At 36.1% G+C, this 25,171-nt stretch overlaps 1 protein-coding gene across 1 annotated transcript in view; it reads right to left on the bottom strand.

Moving 5' to 3' along the window:
- Nucleotides 1-25,171, bottom strand: part of MUC6 (mucin 6, oligomeric mucus/gel-forming) — a 59,208-nt gene that overhangs the window by 21,674 nt on the left and 12,363 nt on the right. Inside the window, exons 2-27 of the mRNA XM_086895681.1 lie at nt 20,908-20,970; nt 18,288-18,341; nt 17,054-17,294; nt 16,311-16,437; nt 15,118-15,205; nt 14,609-14,718; nt 13,462-13,669; nt 12,541-12,663; nt 11,775-11,895; nt 11,323-11,461; nt 11,045-11,149; nt 10,641-10,713; nt 10,224-10,361; nt 9,205-9,366; nt 8,579-8,673; nt 7,798-7,930; nt 6,903-7,152; nt 5,705-5,757; nt 5,473-5,582; nt 4,569-4,720; nt 3,659-3,800; nt 3,086-3,196; nt 2,541-2,726; nt 1,888-2,127; nt 1,298-1,454; nt 404-547 (exon numbers count right to left, since the gene is read on the bottom strand). Coding sequence (XP_086751807.1) covers nt 404-547; nt 1,298-1,454; nt 1,888-2,127; nt 2,541-2,726; nt 3,086-3,196; nt 3,659-3,800; nt 4,569-4,720; nt 5,473-5,582; nt 5,705-5,757; nt 6,903-7,152; nt 7,798-7,930; nt 8,579-8,673; nt 9,205-9,366; nt 10,224-10,361; nt 10,641-10,713; nt 11,045-11,149; nt 11,323-11,461; nt 11,775-11,895; nt 12,541-12,663; nt 13,462-13,669; nt 14,609-14,718; nt 15,118-15,205; nt 16,311-16,437; nt 17,054-17,294; nt 18,288-18,341; nt 20,908-20,970 — 3,525 coding nt within the window. The remainder of the gene's footprint in view (nt 1-403; nt 548-1,297; nt 1,455-1,887; nt 2,128-2,540; nt 2,727-3,085; nt 3,197-3,658; nt 3,801-4,568; nt 4,721-5,472; nt 5,583-5,704; nt 5,758-6,902; nt 7,153-7,797; nt 7,931-8,578; nt 8,674-9,204; nt 9,367-10,223; nt 10,362-10,640; nt 10,714-11,044; nt 11,150-11,322; nt 11,462-11,774; nt 11,896-12,540; nt 12,664-13,461; nt 13,670-14,608; nt 14,719-15,117; nt 15,206-16,310; nt 16,438-17,053; nt 17,295-18,287; nt 18,342-20,907; nt 20,971-25,171) is intronic.

Genomic DNA, 25,171 nt, shown 5'->3' with positions numbered 1-25,171 from the left:
TCTATTCAGGTAAGTATTTACAATGTTATCCTCTAAAGGAGGTTTTTTCTATGTAGGAATTTGTTTGATTTCCTCAGGTATGTCCATTTGTTTAATAAAAGTATTAATTGCTCTCTCCACATGTTTTCTTTCCTAAGTACAGTTCACTCTTTTGATTTGGTGCAAGTCAGAATTTCTCTTCCAGACAGGCTGAGCTTGATATAAAGCTAAAAATATAGCACATCTACTGAGTTCATTACGTATTCTGCTAGTAAGAAAAAGATCATCAAAATGTCTTCAAAAATAACATCAATTAGATTACAATTATTTAACTGTGGTATGACTGATTTAAAAAAAAACAACAAAACAACACCAAAAACAATTATGTTACTGTTTCCTGGTTTACAGTAGTAGAGGTTATTACCTTCAATATTGACATATTTGTAGTTTTGATTTGGACAGTTACAAGGCCTGTAGTGCCAGGTGCATTTGTCATCGTTGTAGCCATAGGAAAAAGCATCATCAATGCCTGTTCTTTTATGAGAATTGTAATACTCACAATAGACAGCTGAAAAAAGGACAAGCAAGAGAAAAGTCAGTTTGGTGGTTTTTTTTTAATTAATGGCATATTTTCAAAGTACTAGGAGGAAGACAAAATTAATTAACAGTTGGAATAAAAAAAAAACTTCACTGAAGTGATTAGATTCTGATGTAAATATATATGTTAACCCACAGAAGTCAGTTTCTTTTTTGCAAGTACAGTATGCAGGCATTTCCCCAACTATTCATACACAATATATTGAAATGTGGAAAGAAAATGATCAAAAATGAACACTAACATTGATTTATAGCATGTTCTTCCTCTTTTTTCCTCTATATGTGTTTTGTAACAGCTTAATGTCATTTTCCTGTTTTACACTGTTCCAGCCAACACAGCTGTCTTCATTCCCTTGACATCCACACAGAAGGTGATTTCATCATAGCTCAAATGAAACATTTTTTTACAATTTTATGGTTTCTCTGCTGGCAAACTCACAGTACACTATACAGTGATAGCAGAAGAAACAATCTGCTTTCTGTGACCACATTATTTTCTCTCTCATTACTCCATGGTAAAAAGAGTTAAAATATTTTTGTTAATTTAGCAGAAAAGTATAGATTTCAAAACCTAGCTGACTGAGGTCAACTCTGCCCACAGAGAAATTGCTAACTTTGACGTGGTTATTAATAAGTTTCCTATGTTGCCAAATACTGACAATAAAAATCTCTTAAACCTCTTAATCTCTTAAACTCTTAAGGAGAGCTTAAGGAAACTCACGACAGAAGTCGGGGGTCCTCCAGTCAATGCAGATGCCTTTTTCCAAGCATGCCATGGCATAGACTGCGATGGCATCACACATGCACTGACAGTCCCCTCCAATGTCACACCCACAGGAGTCTCGGACACAGGCCTCATAGTAGGGCATCCGATTCACCTGTGTGGCAAAAGGACAGGATTCATTTTCCAAGGTTATTTTCTGCTTATTATACTCTATGTATGTGCATAGCCCCTTCAGCAATATCCACATTTCTCAATGGTTTTTGCCACCTGAAAATGCATTGATCAATATCAAGCATCATGAACAGACTGATAAATTCCTGATTCTTAAGTCTTCATTTTTTTCTCACTCATGTAGTTTTAATTAATCAGTTAATACCATACTTAGCTTTTATGTTCACAAAAGGGCTGGCAAAGTGCAAATTAAAAAAAAAAAAAGAAAATTAACATAAATGTGAGCCATAAAAAATTTTTAAATGTATTTTATTGAAACGTTTTGCCAAACAGAAAATCACCAGTTGGAGCGTGAGCATTTGGAAGAATACAGATTACTCCTATAAATAAAAAAACCCCAGCAAATACATTCTTACCTTATTGTGACAGGCAGAAAAAACGTGGCTGTTGATGATGGAACATGTCTTTTCTGCCCATGCTTTACGATAAGGGTTCTTGCTACAGGGGTCCACTACAAAGTACACATCCCCACAGAGAGGATTCTCTTTCCAAGAGTTGACAAATTCCAGCTCGTTTGATGCCACGTACTTGCTTCGAGTTTCAAAGTCATCCTTCATGTTGCCATTATAGTTTCCACACAAACCACAGATCGTTTCCTAGATTCAATGAAAGCACCAATATCAGTTCAGCAAGTTAAATTCTCACCTTCCCTTTTGATTACTGACAGCTTCCTGTGCTTTAGGAGTGAATGTCATCTACAAATACTCTCTCATACTTGTGCATGGGCTTCTCCTCTAAACTGTAAACTGTCATTATTTAGAGATCAAATTTAAAAGTGCAGTTGCATAAATCACAAGCACTTAGCTCAAAAATTTCCTGAATGCAGTACAGAAATCCCTTAAAGTTAGCCTCTTGTGAAGATCTCTGCTGTTCTGGAGATAATGATAAAAATGAATTGCTAGTAGCATTTCTGGAAAACCTTTGCCATCACAGAGAATCAAGGCAACTGTAATCAAATGTTCAGTTAATCTGAATGGAGGGACATTTTAAGGAAATTATTCTGCAATACCTGTGTTTCTCTGGAGATCTTGATGAAGAAGTTCATGTGCTTATTCCAAATAAGGGTCATGTTGTATTTTCCTGGGATAATGATATCAAACATCAGGTGAAGTGCATTCTTTTTCACTTTGTACTGCACACCAGGATTTTCCCCAGAAATAGCGAAGGTTTCATCTCTCAGTATGATTGTCAGATTCTGGAAGAAAAAGTTAGAACTTATCAAGTTTCAGTGTTTTCCATGCCGAAGTTCTAATACTACAGTGATACTGCAGCTGGAAAACAGTATTTTTTCATTGAGCAATTCACCATGGAGTAAACTTCAAAATTTCCTAGCTTCTACACAGACTAGATTCTCGGAGAATGAAACACAACATGAGAATTAAAACAAAGCAAAACAAAACAAAAAACTATGGCATTTCCTATTAAAACCAAGGTTTTTTTAAACTCTAGGTTTAGCACATAATTTCATTTACAAGACCTTTCTGCATAAAGGTTCCAAAAAAAACCTGGTCTTAAAATCTATTTAGCTGGATAATGGCAGAAAGAAGAGCTTACCCCAAGGTAAATGCTGATGGATCTGGAGCATGTAACTCCTGATTTCCCACAGATGACATTCTCAGTAACAATTTTGAAAGAGGAAATGGGTCTGTTAACACTGCAGCCATCCTAAAAAAACCCAAAACAAACCACAGGAAGCAGAAAGGCTCAACAGACTGTGCCTGAAGTCTTCCAACTTAAAACACAAAAGTATTAGAAAATACAGGATGCTTAAAACATCATGAGTAATTCTGTTTTTGGAGAGGATGACCTCTGCTCTTCTGGTCAAACTAATGTCTCTAAACGATTTATTTGTCTGGTACACAATACAGTGACTATCTAAATATATTATTTTAAAAAATCTAAAATTGGTTATAATTGCATGAAAATTATGGGGTTTTTTACTTGTAAAATATTTTCATTCTAAATATTAAAATAAACATAATCTATAAAAACTCAGTAAGTGGTTATAAAGATTCAAAGTGCTATATTGTTTATTGATGAATCCTAGCATATTTTTATTAGAATCTTAAATCCAGTTATTTCTTGATGCTGAAATGCTGTTGAAATAACCAGGAGGAAGCAGGTTACCATAGCTAATATGTATTCACAGTTGCCATCAAACACAAAACGCTGTCCATCAAAGGTGGTGATGTGGCCTTCTCCATACAGATTACAGGTGGAGGAACACCTTGTCTTCTGAACGCATTTCCATTTGCCTTTTGTGCAAGTGCTGGGAGTGAGAAGAGAAAGAAACCACATTCAGATTTCAAAGAAAGAACTACCATCTTCACCTGCTTATTTTTATATACATCCACTTTTATCGACAGCATGTTCAATTAATTGACTTATGTACACTGAGACCAAATTACATTTAATATAAAAAACATTATTAAAATTTATGGACTGCCTAGAAAATGAATCAATAATAAAGAAGAAAACTTAAATAATTTTTGTGCTTTTTTATGAAATAAACGGTATATAAAACCCATTTATTTTTGCTCTTAATGAGATTGGGAGTCACTGCTCTGTGTAGTTTAGGGGGTGTTTTTTGTTTTTAGTAAGAGATTATTAACTAGAAAGGGAATAAAATACTTTGAGAATACTGCTAAAGAGATCAAAATATTTTTGAGGGTGGTTACTTTTACCTGCATAAAAGAAGAAAGATTTTGCCATAATCTTTATTTAAGCAGAGTTGTTGATAATACCTGACTTTATATCATTTACAATCACATATCATTTACAGGCCCTACTGGATGCCTTTATTCCTGAACATACATAAGGCAGAAATTACTCCTGAAGCTGGTACAATGGCTCTTATCCATGCATATATTACCAAATGCTAAGCTTCTCTCTCTCTTAATCCCTGTACTCTGTCATGGTATTTTTTCCTTACAGCTGTTGCCATTTCCTACTCTCCAGTCAGCTAAACACTTATTTTTATGTGGCTGTACACTTCAGTGAAACAGAGGATCTGCAATAAAAACCCTGTGACTCTTACCAGATCTCACATTCAGTCTGGATTTGTTCACCTCTTTCATAAGCAAGGCCACCATATTCACATGGACATTCCTCAGCTGGCACACACTTGCCATCGAGATTTTCAAAGAGGCCATCAGCACAGACACAGCCTGATTCACACTTTGTGGGTATCTGGGAAAGACCAACAGATTACAAAAAAAAAAAAAGAAAATAATGTAAGATGCATTTAATCCTGGATGTGAACGGTGTTAGGATTGAACCTGTGCTAAGTTCTGTTTGGGTTTGATTTTAGTTTGTGATGTTCCTTGTATTAACATGCTGTCAGCTGAACTAGTTTCACTGAAGCTGTAACATGTACTTGAGGTCTGAGATACTAAACATACCTGAACGCTCTGGAAGATTTATCTTCCATCACTACCACTCTTTCAGAAACAGTACAACAGAAAATTCTTCATCTCAAGGAAGCTTATTACAATTCTTCCAATTAGTCTGTTTCCTTAATACAAGAAAACCCTTATCAGGACAGCCCAGATCTTCACCTAGCCCAGGTGTCCTGCATTCTGTGATCAACAGCAGCAGAGAGTTGATAAAAAATAGATCAGGAAGCATAAATCTCATTATTTCCATTGGCATGGAGTCACAGCTTATGGAGTACCTGAGCCAGAGATTATAGTCATGTAGATAAAAATCCTTAATGGATTTTTATTCTAATAGAATTTAATTAATTAATGCAATTAATTTCTTTAATCACTTCTTAAATATATGTACAATTTTTGTGTCCACAGCCTGATATTTAACTGCATCATGTCAGATAAAACAATTTTTTTTTATTTCATTAGAAGCAATGTAGTTTAGTTCTAAGTAACAACTAGAACATTCTACCTCTCTGGAAAGGATAAATATCACAGAGCTGTGAAACTCACACAGTCAATTCCAGTAGCCAGCATCTGACAGGTAGGGGCACATGCAGCTCCATACTTGTTTTCTAAATTGTCAGAACATGATATGTATTTCTTAGGAGCTTTGCAGTTTTCTAGGAAAAAGGAAGAAAAATGAACATTGAGGAGAAATTAACATAGAAGAGAACAGTGAAGTAGTAATTTTACAACATAAAGGACAAAAAATGTTTCTAAGTAAACAATATCAGACGCATACCTGCAGGATTTTGAGGTTTGCCTGTGCAACTTAGCTTCCCATTAACACAGTAGCTAGGGAGAAAAAGAAAAATCAATGAAAATCTCTTCTAAGAAAGAAATTTTGATTTTTTGCAAAATTGTTTTATTAAAAGTGTTTCACTCATGTTACTACCTCCTTCCCATCCTTTGAAGTGGAATATGAGTCTCTTCACTTTTTGTATTATACATTACCATCAGTTTGGAAAGTGAATAGTAGCTTATTATTATCACTATTATCACTAGTAGGCAACTGTCACTATGAGGATGGTCTATCAAGTCGTTCCAGAAGTTTGTATATAGCTAAGTGATATTGACAAGATCTCCTAATAAGAATAATCAGATCTCAGCTATTATTTTCTATTTTTTCTCAGTAATATTTTGAAGCTGAAGGTAAGTCAAATGCTTTCAGCTGAGTTAAGAATACTTTTAGTTTAGAAAAGGGCAAAAAAGATGTCTTGAAAAATAAATTTATGCTATTAAAAATAAAGGAGACTGTACTGGTTTGGGCTGGAATGGAGTTAATTTTCTTTGTAGCAGCTCAGTAGTGCTATGTTTTGGATTTGTGACCAAAACATTGTAGATAACACAGTGTTGTTTTAGCTGGTGCTGAGCAGTGTCCCAGCATTCTTGCTCCTCAGGTTGCCCTGCCAGGGAGGAGGCTGAGGAAAAAAATTATTTTAATTCTAAGTGAAAGCTGGGAGGAGACACAGCCAGGACAGCTGACCCATTGACCAGAGAAAGGTTCCATACTATACCAAACCAAGCTCAGCAATAAAAGCTCAGGTAAAGAAGGAAGAAGGAGGGATGTTCAGAGTTTCAGCACTCATTTTCCCAAGCAATCATTATGCATGGCAAATTCATGCTTTCCTGGAAATTTCTGAACGGCTGTCTGCTGACAGGAAGTTCTGAATAAATTCCTTACTTAGCTTTGATTGTTCATGCTGCTTTGCTTATTAAAGAAACTATTTGCTTATTATTAATAAAGAAATTTAGTAAACTGTCTATATCTCTACCTATAAGGTTTCTTGTTGATGTCCTTCTGATTCTCTTCCACATCCTGCTGGAATAAGTGGCTGTGTGGTGCTTATCTGCTTACTGTCAAGTTGACCCTTGACAGAGACATGAAGACCCCTCACGTCCGTTTTCAGTTTGTTCACCTTTAAACTTGACACACTTACCAGGTAATCCCACCAGTCATTGTTGACTGGTCAGGCAGAATGTACTTTCTGTCCTCTAAGTAGCAGGGACAATGAGATTTACGAACACACTCATTCTTGTGGTTCAGGTACATTCCTTTAGGACACTGGCAGCCCTCAATAGGAATATCAGCTGGATGGCATTCCAGGGCTCGGTTGGAGAGTGAGAGGCATGTCCTGTCACATGCTTGAGTGTTGTAGCTGAATGTTTGATTTCCAGTGCAAGTAATGGCTATAAAACAAGACAAGAGTGTATGTTAAACTTCACTTACTGATCGTGTTCCTTGTGAAAGATAATGTTCTTTTGCTTAGGATGTACTGCTTATTTTGTGTCAGCAGCTTCAATGTTTAATGCTTCCTGCTGCTTCTCTTCCTGTGGATGTGGAGCTCTAGCAAAACATGTTGCAGACCAAGACTTAACAGCCAACTATGCAGCTTTTCAGAAGTTCCATGCAGGCAAAATACCTTACAGCTATTTTGTAAATCTTGGCATTTAACAATGCAAAAGGAAACTTAGCAGAAATATCAATGTATTTTTGAGTAAAACTGATACCTGCGCCTATATCTGAGTTGCAAAATAATAAAATAAAATCTGTAGTCAGTTTTCCCTAGCTCTTTCTCATTTTAAAGGATAGCTTTATTTTTCTGTCTATTCTATATCTCATTTATCAAGTCCTGGAAGCATCCGCATGCTCACCTTAAAGCATATGAATAATCCTTTTCATATAGTCATGAAGTAACAACCCTCTTCAGACTGACAATAGAAGGGTATCCAACAGTTGGATATTTATTATCCACTTTCAGCTCTTCTTTCTGCTCCCTATTTCCTCATTACTCATGTGATGGCAGACTACTAAGAGTTGGTTCAGTTACTTACTGCAATTGTCCATACTGCTTCTCCAGTTCTCAAGGATTAAACCCATGGAACTGCATGCTCGTGCATATGATCCCAGAGCGGAACAAATATAAGGAAAGGTCTCTTCATAATTACAGGCTTGGTAGACACATCTCTGAAACCAAACACATAGAGAGTACTTTGTTACTGGGGACCAGATATTTGGAAGTGCTAAACCCTGGAGGTATTTGAAAGACTTGTAGACATGACATTTAGGAACGTGGCATAGTGGTGGACTTGGTGTTGTTATATTTATGGTTGGACTCAATGATCTCAAAAATCTTTTCCAACCAATATGATTCTATGCTGAATTACAGAATTAATTCACACAAGACACGTATTATTGCATAAATAAAACGGATGGAAAATATCTGAGTAACTGCATTGCTGATGTAAATAAAATATACTTATTATCCTAAAAAATGCCTTTGTTTATTAGCTGCTTCTCATTTTTAATATTAAAACTGTTTTGTGTACATTGGCAAATATATTGAGCTCAATTATGCACAGGGTAAAATCAATACTTTGAACAGTTAAAGTTGTTGTCATGGACAGCAGCAGCATGAGCAAAAATATTTTCTGATTCACAGGGATGAGACTGGTGCCTGTGACCAAACAGACTTTGAGTGTGTTGGAGAGAATTTTCAAAACCACACCTGTTCCTAGGCTTCTCTGCATTGCTGATTCAATGTGTGGGATACGTATGAGTCCCATCTGGTATATATTTGAATTCCCTCTGTACAACATCTATCATAAATATTACCTTGTAATAAGGAATAGGGTTCACCACAGCATGGCATTTCTCAAACACTGTACCCTTCTTGGTCAGAATAGAGCAATGAGTCTCAGCAGATATTTCTAATGAAAGTAAACAACATTAAAACGGAAAAGTTAGGGGGAAAAAATTGGAAAGGAAATGTTAAAAATATTTGGTATTTTAGGTGAACTTTTGGCAATGATGCACTGAACAATAGGACAACTTCTTAGCTTTCAGACTCTATTCTTGTACAAGCAGCTCAGTAGAGCTATTTTTACTTTTTCACCTTTTTTTAAGACCAATAGCAACAGAACTTGGGAAGACAAAACTTGGATTTCAGTCTCAGTACTGCTGAACAAGCCTAAGACAACCATGGACATTGCAGTTTCACTAGACAGATCAAACCCCTCTCATTCATCATCTCAATCCCAGATCTCTAGAACAGGATCTGATGAGCTTTCACTTGATATGTATTCTAGAAAGCAGAAATGCTTGTTGGTAACATAATTTGTGATGTTCAATTCTCTCAGTCTCTGTTTCTGTCCAGCTCTCTCGTTTCCCTGGTAGGGGCTTATGGAAGCACTGGACAAAGCCAGCTGGAGAGATCAGTTACCACAGCATCATCTACTTACTGTTCAGTTGGCTCAAAGCGCAAGGGTCCGTCTCTCTCTCTAAGGCAGGATGGCAATTTCCTGCCCTCCAGGAATCTACAAACAGGGAGGCTGTCCCTTCAGTGATATCCATGCTAGTCATGAAGTCATCTGTAGTGTCTCCATTGTAATTGCCACACAAACCTGACAACATCAGAAATGCAAGGGATGGCGGAAGTTAAAGAACAGAACGGAAATTAAATGGCCTATGCTTCATTCTACAGTAAGAAAACTAAGTCAAAAGCTCTGCACACAGTGTCAATGAATACTCAGGTCAAGTAGCCAGAGAATCTTGATTATGTACACATTCAGTCACTGAGCCTCTGCCTCCTCAAGTTAACAATGTCAGCCTCTAATCAGTGACAAAATCATAGAGAAGTTCTTGGGTTTTTTTAGAAAATAAAGGTGGTTTTAAATAATGTAAAAGAGAAAGACCATGGAACACTTTTGAAGTTGCATGTTTTCTTATGTATATTAAATGCATAATGACAAAATATGCATTTAGGCTTTTGTAAGCCAAAATTTTTTTGTAAAAGCCAAAGCCTCTCTGAAATTCCCCATAATCAGAATGCAAAATATGCTTGTGTGGCTAATGTTGCTGTGCAACAAACATCTCCATCTGGTGATTACCAGCTGAGAAGCTTTTAGACTCTTAAGCTTGTTGTGTTTACAGTGGTTGTGCACTTCATTCAAAGAACTGTGTGCTCCAAGATGCAGAAATCACACAGACTTATTTGTTGCTCCTTCATTGTGTAGTAAAGCACATATTGAGAAAGGCACACATAAAATACAAAACAGCATCATATTATGTATGAAAAATGTGACACCTCTAGTTTCTTTGATTAATTTTAAAGTTATTAGCAAAAAAACAATTCAGTTTTCCAATGCATTTTTTTTCTTTGAATCTAGAGAAGAAAACTGATTTCTTAAATGATTAATACTAAGTCTTCAAAATTATACTCCCTACATTTTCTCCTTTGCAAGGGGTGTTATTTAATTACCTAGCGTTCTGCCTTTGAATTGTGATCCAACTTTCACGTAGGCCTGGAATACAGGTGATGTCTGAACTGCAAGTTCCAGCCCAAAGTTTGTATGCATCTGAATGTACATGGAGGACTGTCTGAAAACGGTGATGTCTCCTGAAGGAACAAGCACATTTAAAAATAGAGATGCTGGTGATACTGCAAGGTAACGATTTTATCACATATCTAAATGTTCTAGCACTCTGTCTACAACTCTTCTCCCACACACAACTCTCCACAGAGGAACAGATGCAGAAGGAAAGACTTTAACCTTCCTCTAAAACCTCTGGTATTAGCAACTGAAAGATTGAGAAAGATGTTGGGTTGTGTAATGTATAAAAACAGACATTAAATTTAATTTGGATATAACTTACATTCCCCATCTTTTTTTTTTACCTGATCTGTAAGGTAGCCTCTTAAGTTCATCATCATCAGTAAGGAGATCATTCTGAGAAATCACAATTTTGTCCTGTAAGAAGAGGACATGGAACCAGAAGTAACTATCTTTACAGATGGTATTTATATGGTAAGTTAAGCAACTACATTGTTAATGATCTATGTAAAAGAAAAAAAAACCCAAACAAGCATTTTCTCACATTATAACATGCTGCTTTTAGTTTTCAACCTTCCTGAATTGATGTAGCAACTGAGATCTTTGCTGTGTATACATGAGCAGAAACATATCTTCAGTATCTATCCTCCATAATTTTTAAGTACAAGCTAATAACAATGACTTTGAGCACTTATGTTGCTAATCTAGTGAGGAAATTCTGGATGGAACCTGTGGAGGGAATACCTACCTTTGCAGATTGGTAAATTATAGCACTAAGTGATGTCTCAGAATGAGAATAACCAGTCTTTTCATAAACAGCCATTAGGGTTCCATTGTGTGGCAGGCTGGAACTCTAGAGGGAAAGAGAAAAGAGAAGTAAAAAGAGAAGCCTCTATCAGTATAACAATGATTTGTAGAATAAATGTGTATCTTATTAAGTCCTCAGCTTGTGTTCCAATAGGAAACCAAAGACAGACTAAAACATAACCATTTGATATTCTCTGTTTCTAGACTGCAGGAAATTACCTTCATAAGAATGTAAGTGCAAACCCCATGGAATCGATATGGCCTCGAATCAAATGTGGTAACAAAGGAGCCTCCTTCCAGGGAACACCTTCCAGGACAGGGCAAGTCTTGGCAGTTCCACTGACCCATCACACATTTACTACAGAAAACAAGAAATTCTGTGTAAGGTTATTCTTTTCTTCACACTCTAAAAACTCAGCTACTTCCTAGTAATGAAATATGTAGTTTTAATCACTTTTCTCCTTATGTTTTCTATGCTTTGATTTTCTCTGTCTACATTTATCAGTTGAGGTTGCTCATCTTAATTCAAAGTTGCTGAACTCATGTGTGGATTGCCAGTAAACTTTCCTGAATCATGAAAAGCTCTGCCCTTTGAAAGGTTAGGCAAAACTTTCCAATTGTCTGGTGAAGGCACTTTTCATTCTCTCATGGAACTACCTGTTGCTACTCACCAGGTCCTACACGCTGCTTTCATTGTCTCACCAGGAGCATATGTTTTCCCATTCAGTGTACATGGACACTGGCTAATGTGAACACATGTCCGATTCTTTGAGATGTCATCAAGAACAGTTCCTGCCAAAGAAGATAAACAAAACAATTTTCCCCATCCTCACCACTACCGTTATTATGGCTTGAATGTTTTCTGGAATTAGCCTGATAATGCTATTCTTGCACAGGCAGTGCCCATATTCGGAGATGTAGCATGCAGGAAATTTTCTCCTAATTAAAATGAAACTGAATATTCGCAAGTGACAACAGCTTTTGGCTACTTTGTCATATGAAAGCATAGTCAATTGTTCTATTTTGAAATGCAAATGATAGTAATAATCACAGTTTCCATAATTTTCCGTAATTGAATTATTTTAAAGGGAAATTATAAAATTCACATAATATTGCAGATATCTTCTGAGGTGTGCTGCCTTTTCCTTGCCTGATCACTGTATATTTAAGTAAAGAACTTTAAGCAGATGGCATTATCATTATCCCATTACAAACCATGGCCTTGTGAGGAAAATGTATTCATAGCTCTGTTCTTGCAAAGAGTGACCAGACATCTTTAAGACTACAGTTACTTTATGTTACCTGAGAAAGAGCAGTTCTAGCAGCACAATGCCCTGAAATGCACAGCTAGTTCATTATTAAGCAGTCCATTCCACTTGACTGGATATGTGCAAAAAAACATTTGTGTGATCCATTAAGAATATGATGAAACGATACCTTCTGGACAAAAGCAGCCATAGGTACAGTGACTGGAACAGCTGTACTCTGGGTTGGAACAGGTTTTAATACACGGAGAACCACATTCCTCATAGATTTGGTTCGCAGAACATTTTCCCACAGCTGCAACAAACAGTGGGAGTGCTAAGATTTTTAAAGTGTAAACATAGAAGAGTATTTCATCTACTACCTAGCAAGGAAAAGACCTGATTTCTGACACCAACATTCTTTTATCCTGCCTCAATACTCATTTCATCATCTGAGTATTCTTTGCTACCATCATATATTTACTCCGGCTTTTTTTTTTCATTTTTTTTGCCCAAAAACTTGGAAACATTTTTTTCAGAAGCCTGCAGAATGGCAAACAGGCCAAACTGCAGCCTAATGAAGTATCACAAATCAGATTTTCTGTAGTATTTCAAGGTTTTACTTCCAATCAGTAATTGTAAATAAGAAGGCTGGGCATCTGAGAAAGGATTCTAAACTAAAATTCATCTTTGAATAAAAGGAGCTATGGCAATTATTAGCAAAAAGGTTCAAAGACTTCAGGGGCTATTTAAAAGTGCTCTCTCTTCACTGACTAATTTTCCAAGTACAGTAATAAGAAAACTGCTTAGAGCAAGCAGCCTTCTGTAGGAAGTTTGAGAAGCTAAACAGTTTTCACTTGGTCAGTGTTAATCTGTTTTATTGCCACTGATCTAGATGTAGGAGCTGTGTTTTGAGCTTCCTTCTTCTTTGAGGTTTCCCTGCTCTCCTTTTTACAGCGTTATCAAAGACCACTGTTCTTTGTAGAAAATAATTTGTTTGATTAAAAACAGTAGAGACTTTTTCTTGAATATTCCAGTTATTTATCTTTATCCCTCTATTTAAAAGACAGAAAAGTTAAGCACAGTCTCCGATGAATAAAACATTTGAACTTACAGCAGAAATTTTCAGTTCTCCAGTTGAACACCATTTGGTGGGACATAGCACATTGCCTGGAATACTCTGACAGTGTAGAGCAAGTGCAATTGTTTTGTCCTGGCTCACTGCAGTCCTGCATATTGAGCTGGCAACGAATGACAAACCTATCCTTGGGCACACTGCAGGTTGGTGACACCAAATTAAGTAGCTGAGAGCAGATCACGGCCTAAGTAAAAAGAGGAAGAAAATTGTTCCTGGTGGTGTTTCCTTCATATGAAAACCAAAATGGAATAACACTGCCAGTTATGATTTTCTTGTTGGTTTGTTTGCATTTCCCCCTAGAGTTTAATTATGTGTATTTGTATTTAAAATGCATGAGAAATTCACGCACATTCCCATAAAAGGAAATATAAATCCATCGTTCAATAGAAAGAACCCGATATATTAAAATAATTCCACTTCTCATTATGTTGAAAATTAAGTCACTTTCTGTGCCATCAATCCCCCTAAAAATGGCTGAGGACATTACACACAGGAAATGTATTGTCTCATGGCAATTCAGTTCCACGAAAAACATCCCAGAAGTGAAGATCACAAAATTCCTTCCTCTTTGAGAACACACTTGGTGCATTTCTGCTGCCTGCATGTTTGTGTTGCCTATCATGCTGCCTACTGCGGTGTAAGGTCTCAAAAGTTCTCAGGCACACAGTTCACAGGATTTAATTTAGAACTCTGAGTGTTAGCAGTTGATGGTGGCTCTCCCAGTTATCTGGCAATACGTTTTAGGCATTGTGAATATCTTCAAATCTGTACAGGTTATAGTGTCAGGTCTCTAGCTGTTAGATGAGAAGTTCTTAAAGCTTCACTGGTTTCCATGCATTTCCTGTGATGACCTGCATGGAATTCCAGAAAGCTGTGAGCTAAATGCTGATCAATTTTTACGAGTGATTTAAATGTAGCCTTTAAAATGCCTGTGGGCTTTTATTCAAATGTATTTTAATGCAAAGCACTCCTTTTCTTTCTCATATCATGCTATACAGATGTTTTCCGTATCTGTTTTCATGGAAGTAATTTTTATGAAACCACTGCCTCTCTGTTGTTGATTTCTAGCTGTCATGCTCCCCCTGCTAAGAATAATGCTGCAGAGAAGCCAAGATGATCTTACATATTTTTTGTGAGGAACGGTGGAAATTGGTATCTCCTCGGACAGGCAGATCTCTGATGGATCATCCATTTTTTGTAATGCAGCAAATTTATATGTATCCAGCAATTTACCTGGAAATTGAAGGGTTATAATTTATCAGGGAAAAGACTGCATTGATTTGTTTACTTGTTGCTGTGATGTAGCAAAACTCTGATTTTACTCTTTGACTGTTAAATGCCCTACTAGTTAATCTTCCCAATGATAACAACTGCCTCTTGTGGAAGTTAGGAGAGTGTGATCCTTACCACCTGTTTCTAAAAGATAAGAGTCCTTATCACTTGTGTGAGGAACCCATTATATTATGCTCATAGCAGATAACAGAGTGTAGCATAATCATATGAGGTATGTTGGTGCCCCATGGGACTGCTTTACTCACTTCTGAAACACAGCAATGCTATCACAGTATTTAATTTTCACCTTGACTCATTTTAACTCATTCTCCTTCTGTCTGAAATGTCCCTGTCTCTTACCTTCACGCACAAATTCATTCAATTCATAACCATCGTAGTTCCCACACATTCCACATGTTTTCCCCATGTACTTTTTTTCAGCCAAAACCTAAAATAAAATAGAACAAAAGATTTAAAAGGATCACCCTAAGTTAAATTATCTATACAGATATACCTTTATCAAACAAATACAGTTCAAGCACCCAATTAAAAGTGATTCTCATTAATTTCAGTGACTTTTTTGGAGGAGGAATTTTGTAAGCAGTGAAGTCTTTTCCCAATAGGCAAATAGTGATTTTTTTAAATTAGTGTTTAATAAAAAGAATAAAATTTGAAGACATAGGGAATTGAGTGGGGATAACATTCTAAGGAGCCAGGAAAAAAAGAAAATAATGCTGAAGTCTTGCTAATATATTTGTTGACAGAGCATGAGTTTCAGGTTTATCCTCTTAAGAAACTTAAGGTTACAGGAAGAAAATCTATTTTCAGAAGAAGGTTATTCAATTCTCTATTTTCTAGAGACTAAAATGGTAGTATTACCACTGGCTACAAACAATGAATTACTATGAAAATCTTAGATCAGAGAAATAAAACCATATTATTTGTATGGTCAGATTAAACCATCACAGTAGCATTGTCTCTTATATATGTGATAGTAATGCTGATAAATCTCCCAGACAATTTACTGCATCTCCTTGTTTTAGGAAACTTAATCAATTTAGAATTCAGCATCTTTTGTGGCAATAATACCGTAGGTCACACTGAGAAAATGTACTGGGGATTTTGAGAAGAAAACCTCAAGATTCAGAAAAAGGAAAGAAAAAAGAAACTGGTAGAAGCATTCAGTGTTTGAAACCAAAAGATACCCCAGGGAAGCCAAATAAAAAAGACTAAACTTTATGGCATAAAATATTAAGTTCTACACAACTTTAAACAACATCTCTTAAACAAAACATTGCAGCTGCTGGAATACCCTGAGGAAAGATTAAAATGTGTGAAAGCATCCACAAATCTCAGCACTGGTGGCTTTAGCTAACTACCAATGCTGCAAGTGAAAGTAACATGCAAAGTTGTTTATTTCAAGAGGAATGGATAAAACAGGAAAAGAATGAGTAAATACACACAAAAGCATCCATTAAGTTCAGAGTGTTCTTGCCATTCCAGTAAATCAGTGAGAATTTTCTTCTCTACTCTACTGAGAACATTTTACTAACCATGAGGTAGTCATCATTGTTCCACATGACCACCAGTTCCATCTCCATGAGCTTGGCTACCAGGCGGATGTTACGTCCATAAGGTGATATTTGGATTCCATTGCTGGTGTAAGGCAACTGAATGACACTGAAATAAGGTGAGAAGAGAAACCAACCTCATAGCAAGATTATGCAAGTATTATTTATTTATTTTGGACATGATACACACACAGTCTGAGTACTTGCAGCAACATGAAACAGAATTGTTTTCCTTTTTAACTGTGACATTTCAAAACACATGAAAGTATCTATTGATTTAAGATCAATATAAATCAATATATCAAAATAGTTTCATAGAAGAATCACCAGAAAATGGGTTGCATAGTGATTCTACTACTGACAGTGTTTGCACAGGACTTGGCATCTTCACTTGGTTTGGTTTTATTAGAGCATAGTTGTATGTTTCAAGAATTTGTAACCGTGAAGTTGGTGTGGTGGAACTAAAGTTGATTATCCTGAGGAGATTCTACGGCATTTTAATATAAGACTTATGACCAAAAACTGACAAGATCAGAGAAACCCCTAAAGAGAATGTTGCAGAGTGTGAGTGCTTGATGGGAAGCAATGGCAGTAGAGTCCAGTTAGGTGTATTAACTTTAGTAATTCGTTAATTCATTTTTGACACAAAGCAGTCTTTAGTGCAGCTGCTATACAGCTCCCTGCCTTCTCCAAACACTTCGCGCCCATTCATGACAGAATCTTACCCAACACTCCCGACAGAAATGCTGCCTTTCTCCACAATGACGACAGAAGGTCCAAGCTCAATAATGATCCTTGCAATTTTTTTGTCCAGCCCACGACGGAACTGAATGTTGAAGTCTGGGCTGGTCTCATCACATACAGTTGCAAAGATGTAGTTGCAAGTCCCAGTGAAGTCATACTGGTATTTATCAAAGGTTGAAAAATGCCCTCCTCCCCAGGTAGAACAGGAATCTTTGCTCAAAACTATAAAAGACAAAGAAACATGGATTTAGCATATTTGCTCATTCTGATTAGCTTTTCAAATAAAAATAAAAGGACAAGTTATTAAGTTTCTATTCAGATTAATCCTGTAAACAACATTCTAGCCCTCTATTTTTTTTCTTTTGTAATCTCAAAATTTTATCTCCAGTCAGGAAGTCAATCAGTATTAGGAGTGAGAGCAATATTCTCATTTACTATAAGCAGAGGAGAATTCCCTAACTTCCCAGCTTGGGAAAAACTCTTCCAACTCCTATGAATAATATAAAGATTTACCTTCTAATTTAATTCTGCTAGATCTGTTTACAAAGGTGACAGATAAACTACTGGACAGAGCTTTAACATCTCAGGCACAGCATTTACCAAGCTATGGCATTACTGTACCATGATTAACTGCACAGTCAAATCACCAGATATCAAAAGACAGTTTTCAAAGCCCAACTTGTAATTCCACACTCCTTTGGCTGCGTGTTTGTGTGACAAAGTTCTAGCCAGTTTTAGAAGTATATGAAATGTTTTAATCAGTTTTCATTTTTAAGCAGTAGTGTGAAATGTTCATCTGAATAGACATATTTTCAGATGTGGAAATGAGTTAAAATAAAAGAGATACAACTCCAGCATTTGCCGTTTGATAGTTCAGCTCCTAGTTAAAGCATTTGAACAGTCCCTCTGAAGCTGATAATTTTATTGAAGTATCTAAAATCATGTCCTAAGTTCTGTATTTCCAGACTTAGATTGCTACTTTCATTTTGTAATTATTTTTGCTTATGGTAGTATCATATGAAACACAGGTATCTTAGAATGTATCTTAGAGTTACAAAATATCAGATAAGTTTATCAAAGTCTCCATGCAATTTACATTTATTGTTTTAAAGCCACAACATCTCTTTTAACTCTAAAGGAGAGATCAAATAACTACAGAATGCTACTGGTTTTATCCAGGTCACGTAGAAAATACTTTTTCCGATGAGTGGTTACCTGTTGGCAAAAAGTACTCCTCTTCCACACTTCTGTTCTGTCCTGAAGGTCTGACTGGAAAATAGGAATTGGCTCATTGTTATCATTGATCCTTCATGCCCATATTTTAATACACTGTGCCTGAGTGATACTGACCACCAAACCCCAGAGTGTACCAAAGAATGATTACCTGGGGCTGCACAATGGTCAGAGTGCAAGAGGTGCCCATTTCAATAAATACAGGAGCATGGTCACTGTATTTGTTTTTATTTAAATCTTATCAAAGAAAAATATCAAATGGGAATGTCAATAACTCAAGGAAGGTTAAATCCAGATTATATGTTTGTCTTTTTAGTTCAGTGTTTACTAAATAATATCTAGGGATTTTCTTTTAATTAATCTCCTGTTGTAAGAACAGATGGCAGACAGAGATGAGTTCCTGAATATTTGGGAATTTTTTGTCTGATCAGAAGTCTTTCAATGACTTTTACATTAAGGATGAACTTCATGTAGCTTTTCCATGCACTGAATGAGTTCCATTCATACTGAATGAGAATTCTCCTAATTCAAGCCACTCTCAGTTTCTTCTGACTAAAGAAATGCTTATTATAATAAATTTTCATTATATAAAATTCTTTTTGTTTTACACCTCCACATTTTCCCCAAATTGGATAAAAAATTTCGTTCAACCACTGATATGCAACAAGCTTTGGAGTACAGAGAATTACTTTCTAATGGTATGCAGAAATAAAGTATGATAGTGTAAAACATTAAAATTATGAATTACTAGGAAGATTGTCTGTAATTATAACAGGATAGAGAAAAAAGATGAAATATTAGGACTGATATCTCTACTTATTTTAGAAAGGATCTTGTGAAAATTTTGTGTTTTCAGAAGGGCTATAGCCTTCTGTATCCCGTAGCAGAGGGACATCATGTCCTGTAAAATATGTCATGAATAAATGACATTTATTCATTCTTGCCATGGACATGAAACACTAAATGACTATTGAATGAACTTCAAATTTAGAAGTCAATGCCTCAGATTTCTTCAGAAAAGGACAAGTGAAAAATTGTGTTGGTTCTGCCCAAGGTTTGATGTAGTTCTGTATTTTATTTCCAACAGTGACCATTAACAGCCTGCCCAAGGGAAGACTACCATCAGGTCAGGCATATATACTTCCACAGATACTCTCTCAGCCTCCAATTATTTTCAGTTCAGAGAATTTTGTGAGGCTATTGAGATTTTTCTGCTTATCCCTCCCTTGTGCTCTGACTTCCAAGTCCTTGTCCACCATCATTTTGAATAGAACCAGAATTTCTCTGTAGCAGAAAATTCCACAATAACTAAAGTCAAAATTTGCCATTAAATTTTAATTATGAATTAACATTTTAAGGATACCTGCCTTTCTAACCATACTTCTGATAGCTAATATTTTAAATATTTTAAAGCTGTAATATGCTAATTTTTAAATTTTTTTTTGTTCTTGCATTGCACATTGTTTTACACAAGTAAGACAGTAATACCTTACTATTTGTATTCCTCAGATTCAGAAGGACTAGCACAAATTTACAGTAAGTAGGTGGCTGGTGTTAATTTTGCATATAGATTTGGATGGATGCACACAAACCATCCTTTGGAGTTAAGGGAAAACTTCTGGTAAGCTACCAGAAGTGTGACACCTGGCACAGCTGAACACTGAAGCAGAGATCTGCCCTACTGTGGCCGCTGGCTACAAAGGTAAGGAAAAAATGTTCCACACTATGAGTGTCCATTTGCATATAAGTTTGTTTTAACATGAAATCTTTAAAATCATTGTTACAAACCTAATGTACACGGAGAATGAGCTTTATTTAGTTTCTTGATTTTGAAGTATCGAAAGAATCCATATCCTAAATTTTTAGATAGCACTAGGCAGTAATATGTAGGAACGAAAATCAAACATGTGGCTGCTAAATGCAAAAAGCAAGCAGGGAACATAGAGCCTGTGTGAAACTAAGTCACTCAGGCTTCTCACTCTGGCCTGAGAAAGCATAAGAAAGAATCCACAGTCCTTGGTAAAGGACAACAATCTTGGCAGGTGTTGTTTAGGATCCTTGTCCTAAACAGTCAAGGGGTGGTGTTCCAATTGATCAATGATAGTGATGAGTAAGTTTAATGACCTATGAGAGTTTTACCTCTCAGACCTGTCTATAAATGAAGATCAAGGATAATAATAAACTTAGCTCTCTTGTACAACACACGAGAGCGTCTGTGCTGTACTTCTCGCCATTCCTAATATAGTGTGACACAAACATACCACAAAAATTACCCCAATAGCATATTTCTAAATATGGAAGGCTATTAAATTGCTCACAGTTTCTATCCTTAGGCATCAAAACCTCAGCATGGCACACTAAAGCGCTCTCCATTTAGATTAAATCTTACAACAGCAAGACAACATATTTTAAAAACTTTTTACATGCAAAGTCTTAATTTGGAATTTCTAAAATTTAATGCTTCAAAACATATGCTTCTTGAAACGAAGATTTATTTTTATTATGTGGTTTGTACAGTGCCTTCTGCAATATGGACTTGATGCTGAATAGAGTTGTCACTCACACTTGAATGCAAACACTAAAAACTAGGTCAGACACTTACTTCTTTGCAGAGATTCTTTCTGTTTTTGGAGAAAAATGGGGGACCAATAATTTCCTTCAAAAGCTGTAAAAGGAAAAAGACAACACAATGAAGTTATCCTCTGAGTGAAAGGAAGTTAAATATTTGTATATTTATTTATTTTTAAGCATACTGCAAGTCAAAACGGGGTCAGCACATACAAACTGTGCTCTGTCACACAAATCTGAATGGAAATTATCATGGAAAATCACATAATTCCTATTACGTAATTAAGCAATAAAAAATTCTTCTATACTGGTTAAATGTTATCAAAATTTACCATAAATCCTATGCGATATGAGAGCTCTTATACCTCATACTAAAATCCCATGTTTCTGTTAAAAAAAGTGGGATAAATCTTTCCTCATGTTTTTGAGTTGTTGTTTCACCATCTGGGTAGAAGCAGTGGAAGGAATAGACAAAAGTGTGAACATATGCGGAAAGTATTGTCCTGTGTGCTCTTCACAAGAACCATGGGATCTGGAGCTGAAGAGCGGGAAATCCCCAGACATAGCTGTTGCTCTTGCTGCTCACATTAAGGCAGAATGATGCAAACTGTCACCTGCCCCCTTCCACACACCTCTTCACAAAGCATGGTTTGGTTAGGAGAAGCCAAGCAATGTTTAGCAAATGCTGAGTACAGTATGGTTCTTTTTCTATGTCAAACAAAGACCTGCTGTATGAGCACAACTGCTCCACACTGTCACACATACCCAAAGGCTCTTTCACCCAGCACTTTCCTCCAGCACTGCTGGAGTGAGTTCTCAAAGTCAATAGCTGTGTGGTAAAAACCAAAACAAGATGCAGGGATGAAGACCTGAAGTGCTTCAGAGACGTGCTACTCATTTTTAAATTTTCTCATGTCTGATACTTCTCAGATAGCAGGAGCAAGTATCTTGTAGAATCCATGTAATTCTCTATTACACGTTTAGGATCTTTTGCAACATAGAAAATGTTGTGGCAGAAGGTTTCTTTCATCAAATAAGCCAGGGCAAATCCACATGCATATCTATATATACACTACAGCTCTGCAGGGTGCTGCTGCTTTGGATACTGCAGTGAATGGAAGCCTCTAGGGAGCTCACCAGCTGTAGCAGACTCTCGGCCAATTCCACACTGTGCTGCTGAAGGTAAGGTAATATTTGCCATGTGCTACCTCAAGGGCTGCAGGAAAACAGGTGAGGCTCTGCCTTTTATGTAAGGCACAAGAGGGAATTTTGGAACTGAGTGTTTGAACACATCCTTTTGCTTTGGATCTCAGATCCAGACATCTCCAACATTCCCATCAGTCTATACCTCAATTCTTCTATGAAACGATACTTGCTGAATAAACTAAGTTTTTAAGAGCTAAAATACTACACTGGTAGAACTGTATACAATGAATATTTAAGCATAAAGGAAATAAATGAAGGATGTAAGTTCAATGACAAAACTGCTCCCATCCTAAATATTCTAATAGCTTAAAATGGCATTTATTTCAACCATTTCCAAGTTGTCCGACACACTCATCACAAAATCATTATAGATCCTACTCATGCTGCCTTGCTCTCTAGAACTGGTCAGCACTGGCCAATAATTGTTTGAAATTTTGCCAATGTTTTAGAGAACCTACACAGTTGGCCGGCAACTCAGCAGGCATTTCCAAAATCCATCATGCTCCTTCCAAGTTCCTAGTGAACCGTGCAACACAATAAGAACACCACAAAAAGGAACAGTCAGTTTGTGGCTTTCAAGCTAACACTCTTCATGCCTAGAACTGCTGCTGCCTTTTTTGAATGCCTGGATTTTGATACCTGCATTTGTTCAATACATTATTGTTAGTTTTACAGTTTTCCAATCATTACAGCTTAATCCTAAACTTGAAACACTACATGAATGGGATTCAGGCGTGTGTAACAGCTGCCTTCCAAGGATATTAGATTTGCAGGAATTCAATATATGCCTAAAACATTACTTCAAGTCAGATCTATCTAGAGAGCCTGATGTAAAGCAAAATGTCTAATAATGAATGGACAAATATTTTAGATGAGAACAAACAAATCAGTTTACAAAGCTTGTTCATTAGCTTTTCAAACTCAAACATCTAAGCATAGCAAAAAAATTTCAGCACATACTTCAGGTTTGGTATTTAGATTAAATTTGAGCATAATAATCATCCTGGATGATATGGAGGTGTACAAGAATTAGATTGAAAATAACTAAGGATATGAAATCCACTTCAACTTTTGCCCAAAGAACAGCTAATAGAACAAATACAGAGTCATTTGTTATCTGCCAATCAGTCTGTATCCCATCAGATTATACAATTATTCTATTTTATGAATTACAGTACAGTAATTCTCAGCATTTACATTATTTTTCTCACACTTAGCTCTGCAGAGAATAGTTACATTTTCCTGGCAACATTATCAAGCATTCAGAAGCACACAGAATGGCAGATTGTACAGATGTATCCAGTGCTATGGATGTGCAGAAGTTGTATTTTGCAATCATTTAAGAATTTTTCATTAAACAGGCTGTCTTAGTGTTAAATTAGATTTCTAAAGTACTGAAATCTTCCTTACTGACATTTTACTATAACTGCAAGCATTCTGCCTTCCTTTGAGAAATGACATGAAACACTTATTTTGAATTGTCTCAGTAGAGCTTTAGCCAGAGTTTCACTTCTCTTGGATAAAAGAAGATTTAACTTCCAATTCCCACTCTATGCCAGCAGGCCAACTTGAGAATTATATCTGTTGAAGTGCAGTTTCTGTGTAATCAGCCTGTCTAGTTCATGGCAGCAATACAAGCCAGTCAGGGAACACAACTTACTATGAAGAAATAAATAACTTTGTTCCTATACTGTGGTTACTATGAAACATCCCTATGGGAAAATAAACTTTTATGTTGTAATGGCTTCAATCAAAGTATTTCACATCAGATAAACAAATGAAAACAAAACATTGAAATGAAATCTTTGTACTTCCAACTTGCAGAAATAATTTAAAATCTCTGTTTTGTAAAGGGCTCAGTTTTTCTTTTCTAATTTGAGACAAACAGGAATGTTGAAATGTCAGATGTTCTGGAAAGGACAAGAACTTTAAAACAAATGATAGAAGCCCAAAATTAAATGTAACACTGAGGGTATTGTAGAGCTGTAGCTGTAATATGAGTTATCAGTTACACATGTTCATGACGATTTCTCTTCAGTATGAAATTATTAACTCCCTTGCCTCTTGCAAACATAGATATGTGCATAAATCAAAGTGACTTCCTAGTTACATACTTCATTAGAAAAAGTATGATTGTACACAAACCTCTTTAAAGAATCCATGCAGGGTTGACTACTGAAATAGCTAAAGGGGTGAAGCCTCAATTTGATCAATGAAACAGCTCTTCTTATTAAGTAAATGCTAGAACTAACAGTTTAAATCAGGCTTTAAGCTTCTGCAGATTTTTTTTTACTCAAGCTAATGCATATTTACTGATTTTTCTAAAGTTACTACTTTACATCAGACTTCACATCAAATAATCAAATATATGCCCTTATAATCAATATTTACAATTCCAGCTAGAGACAGACTTAAGGTACAGAATCTGGATGCAAATCCATGAAGAAGAGAATTAAGTCCTGTCTTTGACTCATTCTAAGGAAACAACACTTGGATCTAGTCCAAAACAATAAGCACCCTGCATGTTGTCCAATTTAAGAACGTAGAGATCAACATCCAAAAAATTGTCTGATTTCAAATCTTTCCTTGACAGAATGAATTCTGTTTTCAGCCTCCAACCTTGTGAGGCATTCCAAAGACCTGAAATATTGACACATCCCAAAGGAGAAAACTGCTCTGTAAGAATTTTCTAGACCCCGCTTCTACAGTTTTTATCTTTACATTCAACTTAGTCCTTTGTAGAAGAAGTTCTGGTTTGTGATTGCCAAGTTTGCACATAAAGCTTATGGCTGTGTGTCTACAGCAATTTTCTATTTGATTGCAAGTATTTATATCAATATATCTATTATGTAAAATAGGAAGTCATGTAGGTTAAGATTTTGCTCTTGCAGGCAGCAAAACTTGGGGTTAGGACGCACATTCAGGTACTTGACTTAATATTGGTTACAATGGTGCTAATTCGGTGAATGGAGTTACACCTGATTTATAACAATACAGCTGAGGTTAGAAATTGGCTCTGAGAGTCTACTAAAGGGTTGAGTTGCCTATATCTTATTTATTTTCATGCTACAGTTTAAGTCAGTGATTTAAGA

This window comes from Cyanistes caeruleus, chromosome 6, assembly GCF_971803275.1.
Source record: "Cyanistes caeruleus chromosome 6, bCyaCae1.hap1.1, whole genome shotgun sequence".
Classification (NCBI taxonomy): domain Eukaryota; kingdom Metazoa; phylum Chordata; class Aves; order Passeriformes; family Paridae; genus Cyanistes; species Cyanistes caeruleus.
Note: the sequence above shows the minus strand (reverse complement) of the source record. Positions and strands in the feature narration are given on the sequence as shown.